We start from the raw sequence: 26,257 nt of genomic DNA, 5'->3' as shown, positions 1-26,257 counted from the left end.
AAAGAAAGACGGGTCCCTCTGGTGGACGGTTTCACGTGATACAAGCAAATGTTGATCAGAACCTTCTTCAACAATATCTTCAGCAGTTCCTTGAAACTTAAAACAATAACATAATGCCAGTCCAGAGTCCTGATCCAAACCCAATAGAAAACCTTAAGTTATGGCCAAGAATCCACTCGAGTCACAGAACTGTGGACGACATCACGTCAGAGCAGTGAGAGACTCGTGATGTCCTGTGGCAGCAGATGTGCTGAAGTCATGATCATTATCTGGACACTTCCTACTAACGGTTGTAAGCGTTCTCCGTGCTACAGTCATTTCTGTTCTCTAGTTTAGATCATTGTGTTTTCAGTTGTTTTGTTTTAAGAGCCACAAACATCTAATGTTGAGCAGTGATAATTAGATTAGATAGGAAGAAATCAAGTGTTCGTCAATTGTTCTCTAATTATCTCCAGTGTTTATGCGACGTGCACACAGTTCTTCAATTATCAACCCGTCTCTGTTCATCAGCTCTGTGATGCATCGTTAGAGATCATCAGATCATTAGATAGTAAAACTGAGATTTAAAGGAATTAGACATTAGACGAGAGTGAAGAGCGTCTTCATCTGCTTAGACTCTGCTGCCGCCTGCTGTCTAATATGCACACACACACACACACACACACACACACACACACACACACACACACACACACACACACACACACACACTGTTAGTGGGTAAAAACTATAACTTGGTTATAGTAAATACGTAAATGTTCATATCAACATTTCATTAAATCAGCTCCTGAAACATCAAACGTTACTTGTTTTTTAAGATTCACATGAAAACAATGAAACCAGATTTAAATTATCTTTAAAGTAAAAAGAAGATTTAAGAGTTCAATTTAGAGATTTAAGAGATAAAAGTTAAAATTAGCAACAAACATCCAACTACAAGTTATCAACAGTTCTTATATGTGTTTAAAAAACCGTAGTTATTCTATGTAATAGTTTCATATGATATATTATAATTCTTTAATTAACCAGAGACAAATAAATATTATTTAAGATTAATTGATTTTAAATTTTAGATAAACTATTGTAAAAGCTGCTGCAGTAAATCTTTAAATTATCCCCAAAATACTTGTGATCTGAACATGAACCAACTTTAAAAAAGACTTTTAGAATTTAAAGTGATGGGTTTTAAAAAGTCCTGTTTCACCTCTTTGTGTAATTGAATATGTTGATTTATGAAGATTCAGATACACGTTTAAATTAAAGCAGATGTTCAGATACAGGTTTAAATCTGAAGAGTTGCTGCTGTTGTTCATTTCCTAGTTCTCAGATGTCCCAGGCTCCGGGGCTCATGTTGCCTTCCTCCTCCTCCTCCTCCTCCTCCTCCTCCTCTTTTTCGGAAACGGGATGTGATGTAAATACACAGCAGCTTTTTTTCGTCCCTCTCTCTCTCTGAGTGTGTGTGTGTGTGTGTGTCCTTCTCCTTCCTCCTCCAGCTGAGGCCAAACTAGCAGAAGGAGACATAAAGGAGTGAAGCGGCGGACGGTGGACCATCACGGACACGAAGTCTCCGCTCGGCCCTCGGTCCTGGTCCTGGTCCTGGTCCTGGTCCTGGTCCTGGTCCTCTGAGCGGCTCCGTCTGCTCCGACACAGAAGTCTCGACCCGCCGGACCGGACCCGACAAAAAAAAAAAAAAAAAAAAAAAAACCAAAGCAGTGAACGGATCGAACCGAGAGAGGCTGCTGCTGTGGACCGGACAGGAAGTGGACAGGTAAAGAGCAGAGAGCCAGTGTGTGTGTGTGTGTGTGTGTGTGTGTGCGTGTTTCTGCAGACTGAGAGAGGAAAGTGAAGCCGGGCTGGAAAGTTTGAGTGCATGACACCAGAGCTGGAGCTGCACACCGAGGCCTCCATGGGACATCTGAGATCTTTGTTATCTGCAGGAAGCTGCAGAGTGAATCTGAAATCACAGCGAGGCTGCAGCAGAATCTAAAGGATGAACTCAGTCTACAGATTATTACACAGCCAAAGGTCCAGGATGTAGACCAGAACCTGCACAGCTATGTTACATTATAGTTTAAATCCAGCTGGATCTATGCATGGCTTTATTAACTCCAGCAAGACGCCGAGTCCTCGCAGCAGCCAGGTCACTTCAGTTGCACAACAAAGGAGGTAGCTAAGAAAAAACCGGGCTCTGGTGTCCAACAGTGTAAAATACAGCTCGATGAATCCACGCTGGACAGCGAGGGTGCCCAGAAACATATTATAGTGTGGTCGTGCCAGTCAGTGAGATAATAAGAGGTTGTGTGAGGTGCTGGATGGAGTTTGTTTATGTTACAAAACAAGGAACCATGATGTCAAGATGAAAGTAACAGATTACACTTAATTAGAATCAGAAGAATAATAATAATCACTGTCGTGATGAAAATTAGCATTAGCAGAAAGTCAATGTCAGACAGTAATCAATAATCAATAATCAGTGCTTTATTAGAAGAACAAGAAGCTCTAAAGGTTCCTCAGTTACATTAAATCTCAGTTCTTAATCATCTTAACATGTTGAATCAGCTCAAATCACATCTTTCTTTTTATTTTTCTAAAACATCACAACATCTCGACACGTTCGTCTGATCCGTGTGACGTTGTTTCTTCAGGTGAATTCTCCGCAGCGAGCAGTCGGTTCGACGCGGTTTCATCAGGTGAACGTGGTGGATGCTCGACATCCCAGCACCTCTCAGTAATGATCATGATATGAGTCTGAACACATCGTTAGGTTCACTTCTCCATTCACTTTACTTCACGTCCTACAGAGTCTGAACCATCAGTACTGTGTGCTGTGTGCATTCTTGACCTCTTGACCTCCCAGGAGGTGTTGTACAGATCATGTGTTTGGGTTATTTTCATGCTCTGAGCTCAGCAGTCTCAGTTTACAAGAACAAGCTGGCGACTGGCAGTCTCCCGACCGGCTCCGTCTCCTCTGTGTTCTTTGACTCACGTCTTACGCTCGGTGTCATCACTAAAAGTGTTTATTGATCATTCGATCGTCATCTTTCAGCCTCTTTCTGTTCACCTGCTGAACAGGACTCGATGTTGAACTTGCTGCTCCAGCTCAAAGCGTTCACCCACACAGAGATCAGTGTTAAACCTCTGTAGCTGTGATGATTCTGTCCACAGCACCTGCACGGCGTGTTGGCACAAACGTTAAGTATCAAGTGAGGCCTGGCACCGAGGCAGCGATGACTGAAGGAACCAGCCTCCTGCAGGTGTATGTTTGCAGCCTGACATGAAGCAGTAAAAAGCAGATTTATTGTCCCCTGAACAGACTGTGAGAGCAGCCTGGGGCTGCACAAAGTCTCAGAGCGATTACACAACAGCAGCAGCTCAGTGCTTGGCTCTGACTGTGAGAGCTTGCAGCTCTGTTGACTCACAACACAAACCTGGAAGAAAGCAACAGAAGGCAGGGAATCAGCAAATTAGCAAGACGGGGATCATTCAGGGACCATGAACTCCTTTGTCTTTTTAGCTTTTTCCAGCATTCAGCCAGTGAACAGACGTGACTCCTGCTGCTGCTGTCGGCCATTTCCAATGTTATCAACCCGTTTAGTGGCTGTTATCACACCCAGAATTATGTTTTAGCACAGAAAACTGCACCGAGCACTAGGCCAGAGGGTGCGTATCATTTGCAGCTTTTGCAAAGTTGCCTAACGTCGTCATGGCAATCGGATAATCTGTTTGTGACAATTGATGCTGGGGGCCTCTTTTCTCTCACAGACAAACTTTGAGGGCTCAGAGTTCACATCATGACATCAAGCTGTCTTCAGGAACCTCTGCACAACTCAGCACTGTCACTTTCCAATAAAATATCATCTGGATATCTACAGTTTGTACTGCATTAGGTCCAGATCCTCTCTAAAATCTCTCCAGCTCAACCTGGAGCCAATAAAGTGATCTGTCTGTGAGGTTTAAGCCAAAGATGGAACCGTTTTAGAGGCTTTATCTTGCACGTTAGCAGCAGATATACAGGAAAACACGAGAGCGCCACCCCGTCCCGGCCGAGTCGTGCAGACGTTTGGATAAAGACTGGACCTCAGGTGATCCAGTCACCGTATACAGTCTTTAATGCTCCTATGAGACTCTCATTATGCCTCTTTATTTACAATCCCCTTCAGCTGCACTGTAAAACATAAACACTTACAGGAAGCAGCCAAAATGGCTTCTGGAGGAGTGTGTGCAGATAGCAGCTGCGGTCGGAGTGGAAGCAGCAGATTACAGATGAGTGTAAATGAGCAAGCTGAGCTGCAGCCAGCGGCTCACTAAGAAACCGCATCGAGGATCTGTTAGAGGCTCGACACTGGGCACGAAACCAAAATCAGAACTTTGTCACGTTGGTGGATTTAATGAGAAGATAAATACCACTTAGAACCTTTGCAGCTGTCCTGCAGGGTTAAATCCACTCAACACTATCAGATCTCCAGGTCTCAAGAGCCAAACAACAAGGTTCAGAGTCCAATTCCCTTTAGTGTTACTGGACCTGGTACTGTCAAATCATGCAGAAACTGGCGTTTCAGAATCTGATACCAGTTTGATTCATCCATCTTGTTACTCATAAGGTAATGAAGTAATATTAGTAAAATTAGTATTAGTAGTACTGTCAAATCTGTGTTGGACTTCTGCTCGTCAGCTGATTCTGATGCCGCACTGTGTCCTCTACTGGAGACAACAAAAGTGGAGCAGGAAATGCTTCAGCGTGTTTGACAAAGCTCCTGTCTTGCATGAAATTGCTCTCATGCAGTGATTACTGTTTGATTTTGAAGCCTATCAGCTCCTTGAGGACGACTGTGGCAGTGATCTATAAGTAGAATCAGCTCAGTTTGTTGGTTAGTAAATAAGTTGTGGTTTATACTCATCTTATCTGCACATATGTAACAACGTGCAGATAAGCTGGAAACTAAAAAATACCTTCAAGGCCAACAAATAGTGAGATGCTTTATTAGCGTGTTGCAGCTACATCAGTGTATGTGAGACAGTAACAACAGAAACACCAGTATGAGAGAGCTGCAGTGTGCTGAGGGTTGATAATCAAATGAAGCTAAAGCATGTGTGGCTGCTCGTGTGTACCTCAGGTACAGAACTTTAGTCTAGTTGTAGATTTCCTCTGCATGTGTCCAGAGCTTCCACAGGTCTGTGGACATTTGTGCAGCTTGTTTGTATCATCACTGAACCATCGGAGGACGTGGAAGTTATGACAGTCGCGCAACATTTAATTCAGTTTGATGCTGTAAAGAAATGTTGGTTTCAAGTCCTGTGGCTTCAGAGTCTCCGGAGAGACGTGAGCTCCTCTGCTCCCCCCGAGCCACCGCTGACAGAGTTATGACACCCTGCATACCTGTGTGTGTGTGTGTGAGTGTGTGTGTCGTGTGTGTGTGTCTACCATAAGCATGTAGTTGCATGTATGTGCAGCATGGATTTCTACTCGGAGTGTTCAGTGTTTTCTTTTTCATTGAGTGGACAAACGTTAGTTGAATACCATTATTGTGAGGACATTTTCTATCTGAGGGGCATCTCGTGTCCTCACAGCTATAGAAGGGTTACACGTGTTGAGATATTCTTGTCTTCGGGGTTCATATTCTGCTCGGAGCAGCACAGTCTTAGCTGTGACTGTGAAACTTCAAGAAGAAGAAACGAAGGGTTTCCAAAATCAGATTTATTAAACAGTTCTGTGTCAGGAAGGTTCAAACATTCAACATTCACATCAGATTCCTAAAACCGGGCTCATTCACGTTTTCAGGTGTGTTTGATAGTGTTCCACTTGGCTCGAGTGTTGTTTGTCAGTTCAGAGCTCGGCGTGTTAAATCAAGCGCTGCACACATTCTTCAGATGCTTTTAAAGAGAGACATCTGCGAGTTGAGACCTCGTAACCATCACCTGCTCTGAGGTTACAGCGAGCGCTACGGGAGTGAAGGATGAAACGTGATGATAAACATCCAGAACCGCCCCAACTGTGAACTGATTCTTCACGTCCACGTCGGTTTCCATGTGTGTTCAGTACCGCAGCTCTAGCTCAGTTATAACTGAACAAAGTTGTGACCTAGAAATCACTGAATGAGTGTTTGTTGAACAGCTGGGGAACATTTTTCACAGGTTTTGTGAAATGACACCGACAAACATCCCTCTAGCTTTAGTCACGGTTGGGAACAAACATCAGCATGTAGTGGGAAGGATGAAGCAGACTGTTAAACAACATATTCACAATCAACACACCATTTGGTCATTTTGGTTACTAATGTGCAAAAGCATTCAAATTATTGCAGTTTTATTTATTTAATAGTTTCCTGTTGCTAACCAGCTGGGAGTCGTCACTGGCTGACACAAACACACTGATGGTGTGTCATTACACACATCTGGCCCTAAGTGGGCTGTGTGTGTTGTGTTGGTGTGTGACTCCAGCTCTTTCTTTATTGTGTTGCATAATCAGACGCTGTGCAGACATGTTGCTCTATTTACAGGTGAGATACAGCTGATGGGAATAAATTCACAACATGTTTACATTTCTTATATCTGGATCAAATCTGTGCAGTTTCTTCTTCTGTGCACGTTTCCTCCACACTGAGGTCACTCGCTGAGCGACACCATGAAGAGGCCGATGATTGACGTGAACCTTTGATTCGTTGTGTGTTTCTGTTGAATTTGCGCTCGTCTTTGATGTCAGACATCGAGCCACATGTTGTGTTGTGATCACATCTCGTAATGTAGACGTATTGTTATAAGGCTCCACCAGAACGTGAAGTGAAAGGCTCACTGTTGTAGAGAGGCGTGTTGCTCAACCCCCCGCTGTCTTATGGGCCATGCTGGCAAACATCCACTGTACTGTAGCAGAAGTGGGGGTGTTGTCTGTTACATATAAAAGCTGCCTCGTGCAGTCCATCGTTCGCCCTCTCTCTTCCTACAGCTGACATCCACCTGACATCGCCGTCTTTTGCTTCACTGTTCAGTTTTTGTTGATCTTAGTTTTGGGGCAGCGCGGTGACAGAGTGGTTAACACTGACGCCTCACAGCTAGAAGGTCAAACCCAGACCAGCTGGTGGGGGCTGGTGAGGAGTTTGACACATGCTCTCCTGTTGCTTGTCTGGGTTTTCTCCCCACAGTCTAAAACACGCTGTTAGGTCTTGAAGGTGTGAATGTGAGTCTGAACAGTCTCCAGACAATAGATGGATGATCTTAGCTTGAATACATTCAGATTTAATTCTAACCTTTGTGTGGAGTTTCATCCTTCTCACATTTCCTCAGCTGGTTTGAAACAGTTCAGAACAAATGAAAAAAGACCAACGGAGACATATTTTTTTCCTTTTTGCTAAATGTGTTGGTTACAAAGCCACCAGCTCCAATGTCACAAAGACGTCGGGGTCGGGGAGTTCAGAAGCTGTTTGCCCGCAGATCAAGTCTGTATATGACACCTGAAGCTCAAAGTTTAATTCATGCTCGTGTGTGGGTGATTGAACGCAGTGTTGCTGAATTCCCCCAGAAGTCAGCCTGACGTGTTTGGTACATGTGGAAATTTTTGGAATCTCTGTTGTGGTTTGAATAAAGTTTGGTCGAACACGTTTCTTCATTGCAGACGGAGCCGTGACAGCCCGAGATATTTCTACTCTGTGCTGTTCTATTGTGTTGCTGCTGCTCTGCTCTGTTTTGTTCTCGGTGAACTCTGTCTCATTCACCCCTCAGCCAGCGAGAGAGCGAGAGACATGCAGATTCCTGTGTGTAAGGGTAAGAGAGAGAGAGAGAGGAAGACTTGGAGAAAGGCATGTGAATTCCTGTGTGTTCGTGTGAGGGAGCGACAGAGAGCGAGAGAGAGAGAGAGAGCTGGGTTGCGTTGAATGTTTGGAATTTTGAGGCCTTTGGCTCCAGTTTGTTCTGACGGAGGAGGGAGGAGGGAAGGGAGGAGAGGAGAGGAGAGGAGGATAGAGGGAGGGACTAGGGAGGAGATACGAAAGGAGGAAGGGAGAAGGAGATAAAGAAGAAGACAAAGGAGAGGATGCAAAAAAAAACAAAACAAAGAAAAACAAAGAAGAGAAAAAGTCAAACACGTAAATGTAGTTTATTCTATGAAGTGATTGATTTCTCTGTGTTTCTGTTGTTTTAGTCACTGATTGTTCAGAGTTTTCAGTTTTTATCCAGTTTAACATTCTCCTAACGTTACAGTAAGATTTCACCTAATGTCTCTGGGTCTCTTACGAGGAAACGCTCCACAGCATTAAGTCAGTAAAGACTCCGGCAGCGTGAGGCCGAGTGGAGCAGCTCACAGCCCAGTTTACAAAAAACTGTCCTCCACTGTTTGGACCAGCAGAAAGAGAAAGACCAATATACACAGGCTGCAGTGAACATGACATCAACATACAACGCGTTTACTAATCCAACCTTTTTTATTTAGCGCCTTAACGTTACCCATGGGTCTTCATGCCTGAACCCAACAAACCACTTTGTTTGCACAGTTGTTGTTCAGTATTTTTTTCAGTTCAGGGCAGAAAAAAGTGTTAAACCAGCTGCTAGAGAGGGCGAAGTGTCAGCAGACACCTGCCTCCATATGTGGGGGGGCGTGACAACATTCATATGGGTCCTATGAAAGCGTTAAGACAAACTTCCTACCGTGTAAAGGTTGGAGGACGTTTCGTGCGTGTTGTAAAAGATTTTCCACATCGTGCAAAAACAACATTCTGATTCCTCCATTAGCATCAGATCAGATGACGTCTGCCTGTCGTTCTGAAATCATACCCACAGACAGGCGGCTGCAACGTGAGCATCTTTTTCTTGGAGGAAAGTGTTCAGCAAGTTGTTGCCGAGACATCAGGCAGTCGGTGGTGTGCAGCGATGTTCCATTCAGGACATTTGGAACAGTGACAACTGTAGATTAGTCCAATAGAAAGTTAATCTGCAAATATATTTGGAATTGAAATAGTTTCTTCCACATTTTTGGCCTCAAATACAGTCAAATCTGTTTTTGTGTCTTTTCAGGGTTCAATTATGAAATACTCCAACAGGAAACAAGTTGAGTTTGTGTTGTTGTTGGAGTCGATCTTCAGCAGATCATGTTTTTGGACTGGAACAGATTAAAGGTCGTGCTGGATGGAGAAGGCCGCAGCCGTCTATCTTTGTCATCATGTCTCACTCTCTCTGCGTCTCGTTCTCCTCGTCTTGATTGTTTTTACTGTGTCTGTCTCTTGCTCCATGTTTTTTTTCCCCTCTCTCTCCAGTCATGTGATTTTGCTGTAGAGATGAGCAACAGCGCAGGAATCTGAGCCGCAGCCAACACATTACATAAAGCCTCTCTCTCTCTCTCTCTCTCTCTCTCTCTCTCTCTCTCTCTCTCTCTCTCTCTCTCTCTCTCTCTCTCTCTCTCTCTTTCTCTCTCCGACTTTCCGATTGTTGCCAGATAATGCCCCGAGTCGAGCTCGACTACAGAGAATGAAAACACTTCCTGAAGGCAAAACACAACTTACATCAGAAAAACGACACAACAGACTGAAAAGAGAGAGAGTATTCTGACAACTGACTGTTTCAGAACTTAATATCTGTCAGTCGTTACAGTTTGAACAGTCTGTGCAATGACAAGCTGCATGTTGTCTCTGTAATCTGATTCAGTAACATGTAGTGAACAGTAAATACCATCATGTAGCAGCATTTACTCCAGAAACCATCACTTTGTTTAACGGGTGTGTTCAATACACACTCTGACTCTGATTTATCAGCTTAGAAATATTGTGTTTGTTGATATTTGTGGCTTCAAATCACATTTAATGATCAATTTATGCAGAAAACCAGGAAACTGTAAACAGTGCAATCACTTTTACTTCTACCTGTGTGAAACTTGACGTGATCTCGTCTCACTCTTCTCATTTGGACTGAACTGCAGGCGGTGTGTCAGTTTGCTCATTGTCACACTCGCTCTTCTCTGTCATGTTAGGTGGGGCTATAATAATAATAATATATTATTAACAATAACATCTGACCTGTTTTTAAGAAGATGGTCATGTTCAGGAGGATCTCCCTCTGTTCTTCACACTCTTTTCACTTGGATTTGACCTCCCTCCTCCTTCTCTTTGTGTTTTCTCTTGGCTCAGTCTTCATTTTTCTTTCTTATCACTTCTGAACCTCTCCCTGGTGACTGCATTCAGCTCCTTTCTTCCTCTCTTTGTCTGTCTCTTGCTGATCGTTCTCCGTCTGCCTCTCTTCCAGTAAGTTGTTGTTTGTCACTTTGAAACTCGACAGGAGACGTGTCCAGAATCAAAGAGGTCAAACTTTGAATGCGTGAGATTCGATGTGTGCAAGTGTGTGAACATGTTTTAGTTGAACAAGTGAAGACATTTTGTCTGCAGCTCATTTCCAGTCTGAAGACTTGGTTTAGGGTCCGGTGAGAGTTGGGGTTAGCTGTTTATTTGTGGTGCTTACGGTTCGAGTTTAATTTCTAGAGAATGGATTACGTCAGTGTGTATCCTCTCAGCTATAGAATGACAAACATGTGTTTGTGTTTGTTTGTTTCAGTGTTGCATAACCTCTGAGGGGGGGGTGCTGTTTGTGACCAATGGCAGTAACATTGTGAAATCTCTCACACACACAGACCTCTTGTAAATAAGGGAGTCTCTCAGATTATAGAGGTGGATTTCTTTCAAACCCTGCGTCTCTCTTCTTCTATCATCCACTACGCGTTCAACTACGACTCTGTACGACACGACTGAGACGACTCAAATGAAACACGACTTGTCTTAAAGTCCACAGCTGCTCCTCCAGAACACTGTCCTGTGTTACTCACCAAACTCCCAGACTAGAAACTCTGTGTTCAGTCACCCATTGTCCTCCATGAATGCTTTTTTTTCTCAGGATCATAATGAGAGGAAGTGAGTCAGAAGTGTGACTGTGCAGAGTTGATTTTACCTGTGAACCCTCGAACATCACTTTGATGGCTCAGGTATGGAAGCATCAGATGACTGACTTGAACAATCAGCAGCGGGATCAGCTCTTTACTCCCAGTTATCACTTCTTACCTCCACATCATTGACCTTCGCCTGGTTTTTCCATTTTCCTTAAAACTGTTTTTGTTGTTTGTAAAAAGCTTGTTTTGACTTTTATTAAGTGTAAAAAACAGCAACATGGTTCTTGTTCTCACACCATGTAACAGGATTGAGAAGGTTGAGCTTCATCATGTTATTATTGTGTTATTGTCATGTTGTTAGCATGTTGGTAGCATGTTTTAGCGTGTTATCTCTCTCTCTCTGCTTCTCAGAGATGTAGCGTATGTGTTGGTGTGATCGGTGGACCATCATGCACCTCTTCCTGCTGCTGATCCTTCAAGCCACAGCAGCCTTGGGACAGATCGACCCTGGTACACACACACACACACACACACACACACCTGCACAGTAACCGCGTGGTGACTGTATGTTCTTATGTACATGCAGCAGATCAGTGATCAGACTTCTCTTCTATGATCTATTCTATGAACTGGGAAACTCTTTGACTGGATGCTGATAATATGCTGACAGCACAGTCATTTAGAAACATCTGGTTTAGGGGAACACACTGATCACACTGCTTCACACATTCACACCCAGAAGCTGCCCAGTAGAACCACAGTCTGACCAGCCGTTCCACTTTGGGGGGATAATGAGATTTAATCTGGCTGGTGGTCTGGCAAAAGTACCAAAGATCTTCCAGTCACAAGTTCTCTACAACTGTAGCTCCAGAACGAGCATTGAACCCTCAGATAGTCATTTAATAGTAGTCACTGCTCCCTGACGTGTATGTGTGTGTGTGTGTGTTTCACAGCACACTGCCGCTATGCCCTGGGCATGGAGGATAATCGGATTAAAGACGAGGCCATCACAGCATCCAGCCAATGGTACGAGACCACGGGGCCACAGTACGGCAGGTGAGTGGGACTTTATGCAGGTGTTTTACAAATGTACATTTTACAGTGTTGTGCAGTTGTAACTCGGTGTGTGTGTGTGTGTGTGTGTGTGTGTGCAGGTTTAATAGTGAGGAAGGAGACGGCGCCTGGTGTCCTAAAGGTCAACTGGAGCCCTCTGACACTCAGTACCTGCAGGTTTGTGTCTGTTTACAGCTTCTCCACTGTCAGTGGAGATTCTGTCATCGAAAGCTAAGAAAAACAGAACATAGCACTTAATAACGGGTTAAATTAGGATCAGAAAGAAGACCACCTGCAGGAGGAAAGTGATGCACAGTTCTCATTAGACTGTAGGAAGATCAGTGGCTTCACTTTGTGACCAGCAAAGACAGAGTGAGGTGCATTACATGTACGTATAGATGAATGTTATCAGTAATAGATCAATGTTCAGTCAGCAAAGTTCATACATGTTCACACAAATGGTCACATCAGTATCTATAGATGAGCCTGGGTTCTGGGTTCTGGGTTCTGGGTTCTCGGTGTGGAACATCATTTGACAGGAATCTGATGACTGATTTGTCAGGTGGACCTGGGCAGACTGACCTTCCTGACAGTGGTCGGGACTCAGGGACGTTACGCCAGAAACTCTGGGAATGAATATGCCCGAGCTTACCGCCTCAACTACAGCAGGGACGGTGTTCTGTGGAAGTCCTGGAGGAACCGGCTGGGAAACGCGGTGAGTTACCCAGAATGTTTTTTTTTTTTTTTTGCATGCGTTAAACAAAGCAGCAGGTTCAAGAGCGAGGAAAAGAAAAGAGTTGAAACTAAGTCCGGAACAGCGGCAGCTGCAGAAATAATGGAGGAAAGTGTGGAGAGGAAGTGTGTGATGGAGTGATAGAGCAGAGCAACAGAGGGACGAGAAAAGAAAAGAAAAGAAAAGAAAAGAAAAGGATTTTTTGATATTATTCTTTTGCTTTGAGCTGCTTCTGGTCGTATAAGAGGAAATGACAGTTACCCACCCGCTTCCTGTTGGCCTTCGAGGTCCCGGCTGCTGCAGCAGCACTGTTAAGACCCAGTTTAACACTGTAAATCTGTGGACTGTGGTCTGATGAAGTCTGAAACTTTAAACCTGACGTCAACAATGGCTTCAGTGGTTTTATGGTGGTTTTGATTTGTTTTTGCTTCCTCGTCAGTTGTAGCTGTTAATAGAAAGAGGTTTGTGTTATATTTCCTTATTTAAATTCTTTTAATTTTTGCAGATCTGATTATTTGTGCAGCATAATTACAACACAGTTAACTTTATTTATGTTTTAGTCACGAATCAGCATCATCATTAAAACATTTGGTTCCCAACACTCAATCCACAAACACACGAGTGTTGTTTGCTGTGAACTAGGAAATAAAAATCTGAGGCTCTGCTCCTTAAACACCTGCTGTATGTTGCTGCTTGTTTCTCATACTGTGCATCTCCGTTACCTTTGTTACCAGGTGATAGAGGGCAACAAAAACGCCTACCAGTCTGTCATCAACGACATTCACCCTCCAATCATCACCCGCTACATCCGCGTGATCCCCGTCACCAAGCTGTCCACCACCGTCTGCATGAGAGTGGAGCTGTACGGCTGTTTGTGGGACGGTACGACACACAAACACACAGTCACGCTGTAAACGTGTGTGTGTGTGTGTGTCTTATTTCTTTATCAGAGCTGATTCTAGATGTTGTTGATTCAGTGGATTTTATCACTTCCCAGTAATGTTTACTCCTCCTGAGCCTCGAGTAAACTCCCCAGAAAGTCTCATTTTGAAAGTCAACACAAAACAGACCAAAAAGGACTGAACAACTGTTCAAATGTTGTGCAATACAATCAAATGACAGGAGCCAACGATACGCCATCAGCTGTTAGACTCACTTTTTATCAGTCAGTTTATCGACAACAACACGCAGAAAAGAAATGTTATCTAAATTATATTAGACTGAAATAGATCTGTGATAAATACGATCAGAGACTCCAGATCAGACTCCAGCTCTGTGGGACTGAGAAGGAGAAGGTCGGTACATTAAGAGCTAGTACTTATCTTTAAACCTGTTCTCTTTGAGTCTCGTAGTGCTGAACTCTCAATACATCCTGTCAATAAAGCAGGATCTTTCAGTTGGACATAGAAACTACTAGAATAAGATGTTTGCTCACTATTTGGGAGTTTGCTGCAGGTTGGTTGATTCTGAGCCTCTTTTATTTTTTTAAATGTAAACTGTATTGAATTATTGACAGTAACCATGTTCAATGTTTAATCATCACATTGTTCAGTGGCGCAGAAAGTTTGTGAACCCTTTATTTCGGAATAAATAAAATGTGATTAGATCTGAGACTTCAATGATTGATTCAACTGAATTGATGATCCTCTCTCAGGTTTTTAGAGTCCACCCAGCTTAACCTAAACAAAACTTAACGCCCCACTGGAAACCTACTTTGATAATGAGCACGTAGGAGCCAGTAAAACCTGACGCACTGATGCTTGAATCTTTGAAACTTTCCTCCCCCTGCAGAGGGTCTGATCTCCTACAGCGCTCCAGAGGGTCAGCTCATGCAGCAGCCTGGTCACCCCATCGCCAACTTCAGCGACTCCACCTATGACGGAGTAAACGAGAGGAGGCGAGTTACAACTCTCAGAAACACCAACTGTTTCCTGTTTCCCTGCTGTTCTCTCTTTGTGACAGCTCTCTCGTCCAATAGGAGGCTGTCAGGCGGGCTGGGTCAGCTGACGGATGGCGTGATCGGCCTGGACAACTTCCTCCAGGCTCGTCAGTACCACGTGTGGCGGGGCTACGACTACCTGGGCTGGAGGAACGACTCGCTGGGAACTCAGGGACACGTGGAGATGGAGTTTGTGTTCGACAGGCAGAGGAACTTCACCTCCATGAAGGTTCACAGTTCTCTTCTGTTGATCTGTGGAGTTTAGAGTCTCACGAGGAGCAGCTTAACATTTAGGTTTTACACTTCACACACAAGTTTCCTCTTCAAACAGACTGAGAACATTCAGTCGGTGCTGAAGTTAATAAAACTACCATCTGATTTCTGACTTTCTATAAAAGTGCAGTTGATTTTGATTAAGTTTCACAATGTTGATGTCTAGTTTACAGAAGCCTATGATCAATAATGACATGAAAGTACTTACATTTCATCATTCACCCTTATTTTTATGTCTTTATTAACCACTGTTTACTGAATCCTGAACGCACACTGTGTTTTTGCCAAATTTAGGGATAATAATTTAATAATGTCAAACCACTTTTTCCTGTTTTTATTTCTCTTTCCACTGCGTTCAGCACACTGTCCAAACATGTTCCCGAAAACACAATGAAGCAGTGTCATTATCAGATGCCAAAACACTGCAGAGTGGTTTGTAATACTATGATGAAGGATGTATTGCCCTGGAATAGTGGAAATTATTTCCACTCTTCTTTTACCAAAATGTCTGTTGGAAATAACGGCACACGCTGATTTGTAATGGGGGCATTTGATCGTCAGTGAGTTGGGAGCTCTGCTGTGCCAACACAGTGGTTTCACTGAATTGGATGAAGATGAAGGTGCTGCAGTTTCTCCTTGTTGCTGGTCTGAACTGACAAATCAGTGCAGATTGTACCTTGTTCTGCTGACGGACCACACATTGGGACTTTATTAAATGTGAATGTTCTGTCCTGTCCTCTGTCCTCTGTCCTCTGTTCTCTGTCCAGGTCCACAGTAACAACATGTTCTCCCAGGGTGTGAAGATCTTCTCCTCTGTCTCCTGTTGGTTCAAACCTCGGCTCATCGCTGCCTGGGAGCCGGAGCCCGTGACGTTCATGACGGTGCTAGACGACAGGAACCCGAGCGCCCGCTACGTCACCGTGCCGCTGAACCGCCGCACCGCCAAATCCCTCCGCTGCCGCTTTTACTTCGCAGACGTCTGGATGATGTTCAGCGAGGTCTCTTTTCAGTCAGGTAACACGCACAAACACACACACACTTTTATTTCACAGCAGAAGATATATTTACTTATTTTATTTTGTCCTTCAGAGGACACCGTACTCCCAACCCTGCTGGTGCCTTCCCCTCCAGCCAGTGAGGAGACCACCGTCACAACCACGCCAATAACAAGTAAGACTTCTCACCTTTGTTTATTTCTTTGTTTCAAGCTGATCATCTGAGCTTCTCCTGCTAAAATCAGAGTCACTCATCAACAGACTGATTAAACATCCTCCATCCTTCCTCCACAGCGGTAACTCCATCAGCCAGTGAGCCGCCAGACGATGGCAACACGCCCATTCTGATTGGCTGCCTGGTGACCATCATCCTGCTGTTAATTATCATCATCTTCCTCATCCTCTGGTGCCAGTGTGTCTGCAAGGTGCTGGAGAAGGTGAAGACACAAACCGCTGACGAAGCTTTGACCTAAAGAAACAGGACTAATATGGTGGAGACTGAGGGCTGTGGGGTTTTTCACCCTTTGCTTACTTTAATTTTGTTTATTAAAATGTTTCGTTACAGACAATTAAACAGCCTGAATAAGCGCTTTGCGTAGAGTTAAAGACTTCCAGTTAAGGTGGTTAAAGACTTTGCTGGTTTCTCAGGAAAGACGCACTTGTTCACTCGGTTGGAATGCACTCGTCGAAACAGTTTCACAATATGTGTGTTGAGTTCCCGGCAGATCTCTGATTATGAAAACGTTTAGCATTGTAAAGATGCAGATCTGGGCAGCTGTTGAGTGCAAATCACAAATGGAGGAGAGAACAAGTGGAACATTGTATTTTGTTTGAGTTTAAACCGCTCTATAATATATTTGGTATAGTTTAGATAAAAAATTGATGAAGAATGGACGAACACAGATTATTCATCTTTCGGTGCAGTGAACTGTTTATTCCTTAAAGAATCCTGTCTCCTCCTCCGTCAGGCTCCACGTCGGATCCTTGACGAAGATGTAACAGTTCGACTGTCATCCTGCAGCGACACTATCATCCTCCAGACACCTCCTGTTCCCCCCCGCTCTGGACGCTCTGCTACAGGTAGTGCACAACAAGATATTTCTTTAGTTTGTGGACAGCAGAATGGAGTAGGTTATCATAAGTTCTTAACCCATCTGTATGTACGTGTGTGATGTATCACTACAGACATTATTGTGAACACAAATAATTCGTTTTCTCCCAAACTTAACCACAAAACGTACTGATTCCTGGAAACACTATGACTAGGACTGAATGTAATGTATGACTGATGTGATCTCACTAATTTAAATACCTTCCCATGCAATGCTTCGGCTTTCTACAGTATCACCAGCAAAAGCAGAAATAGACTCGTGTTGAATTTATATAAAAAACTATATTTTAAGAAGTATAAAAAATGAAACAGTCATTAAAGGTCATAACACAGCATCGTGTTCAACATCCACCCCCATTGTACAACAGCACAAATGTAGGAAACACCAGACAATGAAAGGCCAACAACACACAGTGCACTATACAGGATCAGGACCAAACTCTATTAACAGAGAACATTTTCCAGCTGCTATTTTACCCATTTCTGTGAAGATATATTAATCCCAACAACTAAGGTACAGTACCGGTTGAAACGGGCCACTTACCCAGAACCAGCTTAGACTTCTGGACATCAGATGTCTCTCTGGACACTTGCAGGTTTGTTCTTTAGTCATGTGATTTATATTGTATTGTGTTTTCCTCAGGTCCTGCCAACAGTGACCCTCACTATGAGAGAGTTTTCTTGTTGGACCCACAGTACCAGAACCCGGCGGTGCTAAGAAACAAGCTGCCGGAGCTGTCGCAGAGCGCCGAGGCCTCGGGTAAAAAACACTAAAAAAACACTACTACCTCCTGAGGGGGTCCTAACTTTAACATTTGTATAAAACTTATCTCCAAACAAAAGCAGAACCTGAACCACAAGAAGAAAGTTTAGTTGTGTGTTGGTAAGTTCCTTCAGTGGAAAAGCTCTACATCATATCACATACATAATAGATCAGTTGTTGAATGAGCCATCCATCTCTGATCCTGGACTCTGTTGGGTTATTGTGTTTATATTGTGCGGTCTCAACTTGACATTAGTCACAATTGAATAAATATGAGAATAAGACCCAGTTTGACCCAGACCACAAATGAAAACTCCCTCTTTTGTCTTACGAGCACCTCATTACGTTCATCTGTGGAGGTTTGGTGAGAGTTAACCATAACCTAAGGAAACATAAATCTGAGGAATCAGTGATGTCTGGAAAATGTTTCTGATCCATGAATAACAACATGTTTACACGACTGCTCCGGTAATTTTTCTAAAGCTGTCATAAGAAAACCAGTGAAACACACTGCTGCACAGTGCCCCCTACTGGCCGTTTGCACAAGACCCTCCATCCTCTTTTACTGTAATCATCTCCTCTCCTGTCACTCATTAACAGCTCCTGATTTCATTTGATTTCCACTAGAACTTGCTGCACAACCTGTTTACCTTTACTCTTTCTTTTATATTTTCTTGATGATGAAGCATGCTCTTTCATTCTGCAGTTTTCCCTCTGTCCATATTTCCTCCTCCTCTTTCTCCAGCTCTCCTCCTCGGCAATCCTCTCTATGACCTCCTTCTGCTGACTTCCTGTCACATGGCATCAGGGTGGTTGCGTGGTAAGAGCTCAAAGGTGTGACATCAGACATTCAAACATCAGCTACAGTGGACAAGAGACTGAGAGACAGGACTTTTTAAATTCCTCAGCATGTACAGTATACTGTATGGTTCTATTTTCCTGACGGGTACAAAAAGAGAAAAGTAAACAAACGATGTCGTCTCTTCATCAGCGTGTGGAGGAGGCTACGCTGAGCCCGACGTCACCCAGTGCACACCCCACCAGTGTTTCCATAGCAACGCGCCACACTACGCTGAGACGGACATCGTGCGGCTGCAGGGCGTCACCGGCAGCAACATGTACGCCGTCCCCGCCCTCACCGTGGACTCTCTCACCAGGAAGGACATCTCCGCCGCCGAGTTCCCACGGCAACAGTTGATCTTCAGGGAGAAGCTGGGGGAGGGGCAGTTTGGAGAGGTGAGCAGTGAAGGTCCTTGAAAGTTTGTGGATTTGGGAAAATATAGCAAACAAATACTCCTGTAAAGAGCAGATGTTAGGACAGATGTTGAGAATCTGAGTTCTTATTCTCCTGCAGGTCCACTTGTGTGAGGCCGAAGGACTCCCAGAATTCCTCGGTGAGGGGTCGCCCCTCCCTGACCGGGATTGTCTCTCAGTACTCGTGGCTGTTAAACAGCTGAGGGCCGACGCCACCAACCAAGCCAGGTATTTGAGTGCCGCTCTGGTTCCTTTGATTGCTCGTGTCATTGAATAACTCTATTATATTACATATTTGTGAAGCATCCACGTGGTTCCCGACCTGAAGACCAGAACATGTGAAACCTGAACACGCTGTCTGTCTCTAACAGGAACGACTTCCTCAAGGAAATAAAGATCATGTCTCGTCTGAATGACCCCAACATCATCCGGCTGCTGTGTGTGTGCGTGACGTCCGACCCGCTGTGCATGGTGACTGAGTACATGGAGAACGGAGACCTCAACATGTTCCTGTCGCAGAGAGAGATCGAGAGCACGCTGACACACGCCAACAACATTCCTTCAGTCAGGTTAATACACCAAACAGAATCCCTAGGCTGATGATCCAGCACATTATCAGTCACACAGGGTAGACAACACAAGCGTCTTCACTCTCCAAACATGTTCTGCTCTTCTTCCCTCTCCCACCCTCCAGTCTGTCCGACCTCCTCCACATGTCTGTGCAGATTGCATCAGGCATGAAGTACCTGGCGTCTCTGAACTTCGTGCACCGCGACCTGGCCACCAGAAACTGCCTGTTGGATCGCCGCCTCACCATCAAGATCGCTGACTTTGGGATGAGCCGTAACCTGTACAGCAGCGATTACTATCGCATCCAGGGTCGGGCCGTGCTGCCCATACGATGGATGGCCTGGGAGAGCATCCTGCTGGTGAGTGGGGGGGGGGAGTTAATGTGGTGTACCTGTAAATGTAGAATAAAGAATCAAAGCAAAGAATATTTTAGACACTGACACCACTACGTGCTCCTAATTCAAAGTAAAGTAAAGTTACTGTATCTGCATCTGTGGTAATATTGGTACCATTCAAGTGAACAGATTAATTAACTATGCAACAGTTAAGACCTGTGTATTATTAAAGGCACCTTTTTGGATGCACAGGACCTACAGTTCCATAGTTACACCCACTAAACACAACATTTTGTTTTACTTCTTCCACGTTTTCATTTTCTTTCTACGTCACTCCTCCGCCTCCTTTCCAGGGTAAGTTCACCACAGCCAGTGACGTCTGGGCATTTGGCGTCACCCTGTGGGAGATCTTCACTCTGTGCAAGGAGCAGCCCTACAGCCTGCTGTCCGATGAACAGGTCATAGAGAACACTGGCGAGTTCTTCAGGAACCAGGGTAGACAGGTGACATGAATCAAACACTCTCTAATCAATGTGGTGAAGTCTCTCAATTCAATGCAGTTACTGTTCTTCCACAACGGGGTGCTGTTGTGCACAGAACTGCACATCTGCACCATCTAAAGGAAACAGGAACGTTACTGTAGCAACAGTTTGGACCAGGTGCTTTGCATTATAAAGGACCTCTGCTGATTTCCACATCAAAGTCTGTTTCCAGCTGTTCAGGAGTATTACTGTGTCTCCAGAGGGAGCTGTGTGGTGTCTGATACTCATGGGATGTCACTTCATTAAGCACCTACAGGGGCTTAAGACTACAGAAAATCTGGGAGTCAGAAAGAAATTTGATTGTTAAACCAGTGGAATAGTATTTTAATCTCAAATCATAAAGCAGGAACATGTTTTATTATTTATGGATCTTTAATTTGTTTATTCACTGTGTTTCTAAAGTTCAGTATCTCTTTAACTCTTCCAGATCTTCCTCTATGCTCCTCCACTCTGCCCTCCCTCTCTCTTCGAGCTGATGATGCGCTGTTGGCGTCGCGACATACCCGACCGACCCACCTTCGAGGGACTTTACCAAGCCCTGAGGCCCCACGTCAACCAATGAGATGAGGCTGCTGGGGTGTACCACTTGGGCTTTCCTCTGAGGCAGATTTGTCCTTCGTGGGACTACTTTAGGATGACACTGACACAAGTAGACAACGGACTGGAATTGTGTTACAGGAGCGAGTCACTGTCGGAGGAAATATGGAGGGAGAGCTGTGGTCAGAAGGTTGGTTTGCTCCATGGTAAAAGTAACTGTTCCATGAGACAAGATGGAGATGGAAACACAAATAGCTGGTCAACTCAGAGGAGAAACTTTAACACATCCACCCAGTGTTTCTAAGCTTACCAAAGATTTCTGTTGTGTCCTTTTTCTCAGTTTCATCCCCTCTTTAAAACTTTTTCGACCAAGACATTTGACGGCCTCTTTTATCGATGTTATGGCGCCAAAGGTGCCGTAAACTTTGGCTTTTAGGAAAAGGCCAAAAACTGGACCGACACTTCACTCTTTGTAGTTTCTTCTGTCCCTGTGGTTTTTATTATTATTGTAAAGCACTGTGTCTGTGTCCCTCACATATTCATGTTCATATATTAGCCCACACTGGAGCTAGGGGTTAGGGGTCAAATTGTAGTCTAGGATTTTATTTTTAGATTATTTTAGATTATTATTCTATTTGATTTTTCTCAGTTTATTGTATTTTACTTGTTTTGGTCTTTTTGTGGAAATGAATGTTGTTCAGCCGAGGTTTACATCACCGTGCATGAGGCTGTGTTGAAACCTGTGTGGTTCACAGACTGAAAATCAGTCAGTGGGTTCCTGTGGGTCATTTGGGAAAGGATCATGATTGTAGGCACAAGCACATTGAAACCAAATGAGAAAAAAATGACTGGTTCCTATTTTTTGCCAAAAAGAAACAAAGATTACTGGTGTTAAAACAATTACATGATTATAATCAAATTGTAAAACTCATCCTTGTGACATGATGTGTGCAGATTTGCTAATTGACAGATGTGTCTGTTGCTTTACATTCATGGCATGAGTGGTGGGAATTAAGCCAACTTTCACAACACGGGTAATGCAAGTGGGGGGCAATTGACCTTCAGAGTATCTAATGCAAAGATCTGATGTCAAGTTATCACTTTACATATGTCTGTGTTTGTGCTGTGGCCTAAAATTTGTGTGTATGTTAAGTGTGTATATGCCTATGTTGGTGCCCATAGACCTGTAGTTGTATTTGCTTTGTCGCCATTAAACCTGTGGTACTAGATTAGTCAGCCAACCACAGAACAGACTGAAGTCGGCGAAGCTAATGCCAAAGTGTTCAATGTAAACCTGTAAGGATTCTTATTGTCATTGTCCCCAAATATGCTATTTGCTGGGAACAGGACATTTCACCTCTCATCTGAAAGGCTTCTTCAATTCCAACTAAGTGGTTGGGAGGGTAAAGCCGTTTTTAAGATATGAACTCTTGACGTCTGCAGAATCAGGTCCAGACATTTTCTGTAGTAACTTTTTCACACTTCAGGTCAGATGCATTCTCACTTGGGCTTTATGGTTCTGGTGGTGGGTGCAGGAGACATCATGGGACACAAAGTTCCATCTGAAGTTCCAAAGTGCAGAAATCACAACTTTGTTTACAGCACATCAAACAATGCATCATGTATAAAACTCTGGTTTCTATAATTATCACAGAAGCACAATACAGTACAAAAAAGCTATAACTGCAGTGACCGTCCCTCAACAGGAGGAGGATGTCACCACTTATCAGCCACTTCTCGAGGCGGTTTTTCCAACAACAAAACAACTTCACAGCAGTTGTTAGAACTGGTGAAGAAGCTTTTGAGATGAGAGGTGAAATATCTTCAAGAATATCAGGCAACAAGTGCAGCTGCCAGTAAATAAACACCAGACAGAAATGAGGCTTTTGCAGCCACTAAACTTTCTTTGAGACGTTGGCTGTGATTAAACCCGGTATGATTGACACCACATCAAGGCAGGTTTATGGAGGCATATCACCTACACTTTTGGGCCGTACGTAGCAGAACTACTGTGTTAAGAGTGGGACCCTCTGAGCTGAGGGCCAATGAGCCACTATAGGGACTGAGGAGCAGGAGCAGATGCCATGGATGTATTATAGGAGCTAGGAACTGGACCTTCAAGATGGCAGACACTCTATTGAATGAAAATTGATTGGCTGATGCATGAGCTAAAAAACATTTGGAGCTCCCAGCTGACCCTGCCTACTCAGCTCCACTCCCCCTCAGACTCTACATTCTGACGACATTTTACAAAACCAAAACCATGACTTTAAAATCTGTATTAGACAGTTGGAGGTGTCTTACCAACAGTTTTACAGATGCACTTTTACAATTGTAGTGGTATTGGAAAATCAGGGGATTGGCCACTGGAGAAAATTAGCAGCAGGGCTGAGTGGAGGTTCCACTTCCAGTTTTCCTAATATGTCCGTGGTTGCTAGATCTTGGACAGATGGAGCCATCAGACTAGTCCCGCTGCATTAACCAGCGATCACTGATGCACCTTTACTAATGCCATTAATTAAAATAAATGCAGTTTCATTTTTCCGGCATTGGGGGGCACAAGTAATGGGTTGTCGAGTCCTTCTTGAAATCCATACTGATTTTGTACCGCATAGCATTCAGTAGTCTTGTTTACAGAATCAATAGCTACAAAATAGATGAAGGACAGGACAAGATGAACACTTTACAGTGGCTACGTCTTACTATCCTAAGCAAATCTATGGAAAGGCAGATGTGGATTAAGAAGTGATGGTAAAGTTGATGATGATTGCACATGTACTGCAGTATTTTTAACCATGTCAGGATGACTGGGGGAGCTTTGGCTAAGTTAAGGTAGAGGCTTTGAACGCCACATAAATAAATAAATTAAAAACATAAAATAATATAAACAAAAGAAATGTCACTGTAAATGTAACTTTTTATGGTGTGATCAAGATTTAAAAGGGGTGGTAAAGCACATTTTCATGTTTGAAATGTTATCGGTTGATGTCCCAGTTAAAGTCTGTGTGCAGTATATAAAGTTTTACATGTAAAATAATGAGAGTAGGCTACACATCACCTTCACAAGAAAGGAGGGGGAAGACCAAATATGTTGGAGTTTGAGTGCATCTTTCAGCGTTTTGTTGTTACAGTAGTGTTTTGTTATATGTACTGTATCTTAACACTGCTGTGATTGTGTGCATGAGTGTGTTTTATAGGAAATAAGAGAAACATAGTTTTGCAAATAAGTGTTTTGAACATTCCTTTAAGCACTGGGAGCTAGTTGAGATTCAAGTGGTCAACCGAGGTCACTCTGACGCTATTAAATGACGAGATTATGTAAGAGAGAAGGTGGTAGAAAGTACGGAAACCACTAAACTCAATCTCCCAGAGTCCTTTGCTACAGTGAGCCTGTGTGTTTTGTTCCGGTTCCATTAGTGAGATAGAGAAATCTGTTCGATTAGTATTAAGCGGTCTATGCTATCTCAGTGTGTGAATGCAGATTAGGTGTGATAATTATCTATCAGAATTTCTAGTAGCTATTTCTCAGATTGTTTCTATTGTGGAAAAGTGTTGGGTTTTTTTTTTCTATTGTTCAAACAGGAATTCAGCAGTTTTGACCATTTCCAACATAAATGTCCTGTTTGTCTTCTTGCTGTGTTCTCTCCTCTTTCTCATCCACACTGTTTGATCTTCAGTCTCATCTTCAATACTGTTTCACACATATATTGTACATAGATTAGTAGCTGTGCATATTAATATAATGGGAGAAGGGAACTTTCTGTCGTCCCAAGTCATTTTCACTTTGTACCTTCTCATGTCTCAGTTTGTTTTCTTATAATAAACAGTTGAAATTTCTTGAACAGAAGAGTTGAAATAGTGTTTTATTACACAAAGATTTTTTTTATTAATGAACAAAAACATATAGTATTAAAGGTACTACTTTTGGATCAGTAAATCACACACAGAAGCTCTATCACTGCCTAAACAATAATCAGTTTGTTGCATATCATTAACAATCAGAGGATTGAACCATGTGTGATGAGTGGCTTTACTTCTGTTACAGCTGTTTGAGCTGTTGCTACTCATCAGAATCAGTGCATTGATCCTAATGTAGCTCAGCGGCACCAAAGTGTCCATGTGTGGTGAATCAGCAGGGGGCAGCACAGAGGAAGAAACCCCATCACATGGGAACACTGACTTTCATCATACAGCACAATGAGGCTAAATAACTCAAACCAAGAGTATCGGGGGCTGAAGCTGGATGGGCTGAAGGCTCTTAGATCCATTTGATACTTTCCACTGGAGCCTGTTCCTGGATCACCTTGAATGTTTGAGGTTAAAGTCCTACTAGTACACACAGAACAGAACTTTATTGTCCCACTACAGTGCTGTTTGTGTCCAGTACTTACTCTCTTTTAGCTCGGGTTTATCTCTCCACCAACTCTTTAGAAAAAATATTTGTCTTTTCAGCTGCTAAAGTCTCTAAATAACTTTGTTTTCTATGTTTGGTTCTGAGCACACAGTTGGTTTATCAGAGCTTTTGGTATAAGGAGCTGCAGCTGTTTGCACATTTACACTGATGGTCCTGGAAAACATATTTATGTTGTAAAAATAAGTTCAAGACACCAACTTAGATTCTTTATAAGTCCTTTAGAAGCAGCTTTTGCCTCTGGATCATTCTTGTTCTTTAAACAATTGGCACTTGTTACAATAGTCTTTCAGAACAGAGCTTCACCTTCGTGAGAACCACCCTCACTGTAATTGTCCGTGGCGGAAGCCATGGCCAAAAAGAAACCAAAAGCAGAGGTTTTTCTGCAGACGTGGGTTCAGTAACCACAGGTTTCATAAGGGTGGTTCAAGAGTTGTTCACAACCAAAAGACGGGGCCTTAAGGGGACAAACAATCGTCCAGGTTTCATTTTGATACGTACAATGAGTAACAAGTAAAACGTTCATTGCTCAGGTATGAAAAATAAATGACGCCTGGTTGTTTGGGTAATGATCTGAAAATAAGCAGCATAGTGAGTTTTGGGCAGCAGCTAAAATTCTCCAGATGTGTGAAGGTTTGCACAAAACTGGGCGAGTTGACAGCAGCTTTTATAAAAGTGTTGTGATGCTAGAGTAGGCCCAGCCAAACCCAACCTGGCTGTAATTGTTGGTGCAGCTCTGCTCGCTGTTGTCCTCCTGACCGTGTGAGGAGGTTTGGTCAAGATGTGAATTATTTTTGTCTTTTCCATGTGAGATCTGTCACGTCCACAAACGCATCCTGAGCAGAACAGTTTCACACTATTTCACTGAGAGCTCAAAAACAAACGT

General features: G+C 43.4%; 1 protein-coding gene across 2 annotated transcripts; it reads left to right on the top strand.

Moving 5' to 3' along the window:
- The first annotated feature begins 1,439 nt into the window (after nucleotides 1-1,439).
- Nucleotides 1,440-24,807, top strand: ddr2l (discoidin domain receptor family, member 2, like). 2 transcript variants are annotated; one of them, XM_026342796.1, is made up of 19 exons: nucleotides 1,441-1,768; nucleotides 11,267-11,365; nucleotides 11,809-11,911; nucleotides 12,010-12,085; nucleotides 12,471-12,623; nucleotides 13,376-13,523; nucleotides 14,433-14,538; nucleotides 14,620-14,809; nucleotides 15,621-15,867; nucleotides 15,943-16,023; nucleotides 16,143-16,285; nucleotides 16,817-16,928; nucleotides 17,603-17,719; nucleotides 18,714-18,958; nucleotides 19,077-19,204; nucleotides 19,348-19,545; nucleotides 19,671-19,905; nucleotides 20,235-20,384; nucleotides 20,851-20,985. In XM_026342796.1, the coding sequence occupies exons 2-19, from the start codon at nucleotides 11,278-11,280 to the stop codon at nucleotides 20,983-20,985; spliced, it is 2,655 nt and encodes an 884-aa protein (XP_026198581.1). In that variant the 5' UTR covers nucleotides 1,441-1,768; nucleotides 11,267-11,277. The 2 variants fall into 2 exon arrangements, with proteins under 2 accessions (XP_026198580.1, XP_026198581.1); XM_026342795.2 differs by having other exon boundaries at nucleotides 1,440-1,768; nucleotides 14,433-14,809; nucleotides 20,851-24,807.
- Nucleotides 24,808-26,257: the final 1,450 nt, after the last annotated feature.

The sequence above is a fragment of the Anabas testudineus genome, chromosome 9 (assembly GCF_900324465.2).
Source record: "Anabas testudineus chromosome 9, fAnaTes1.2, whole genome shotgun sequence".
NCBI lineage: Eukaryota > Metazoa > Chordata > Actinopteri > Anabantiformes > Anabantidae > Anabas > Anabas testudineus.
Note: the sequence above shows the minus strand (reverse complement) of the source record. Positions and strands in the feature narration are given on the sequence as shown.

Excerpts from the sequence above, each read along its gene's own strand:
- ddr2l (XM_026342795.2), top strand. The coding sequence starts at position 11,278 with ATGTGTTGGTGTGATCGGTGGACCATCATGCACCTCTTCCTGCTGCTG. Across the intron at positions 14,810-15,620 it reads GGAACTTCACCTCCATGAAG|GTCCACAGTAACAACATGTT; the intron begins GTTCACAGTTCT and ends TTCTCTGTCCAG. Across the intron at positions 16,286-16,816 it reads TCTGCAAGGTGCTGGAGAAG|GCTCCACGTCGGATCCTTGA; the intron begins GTGAAGACACAA and ends CTCCTCCGTCAG.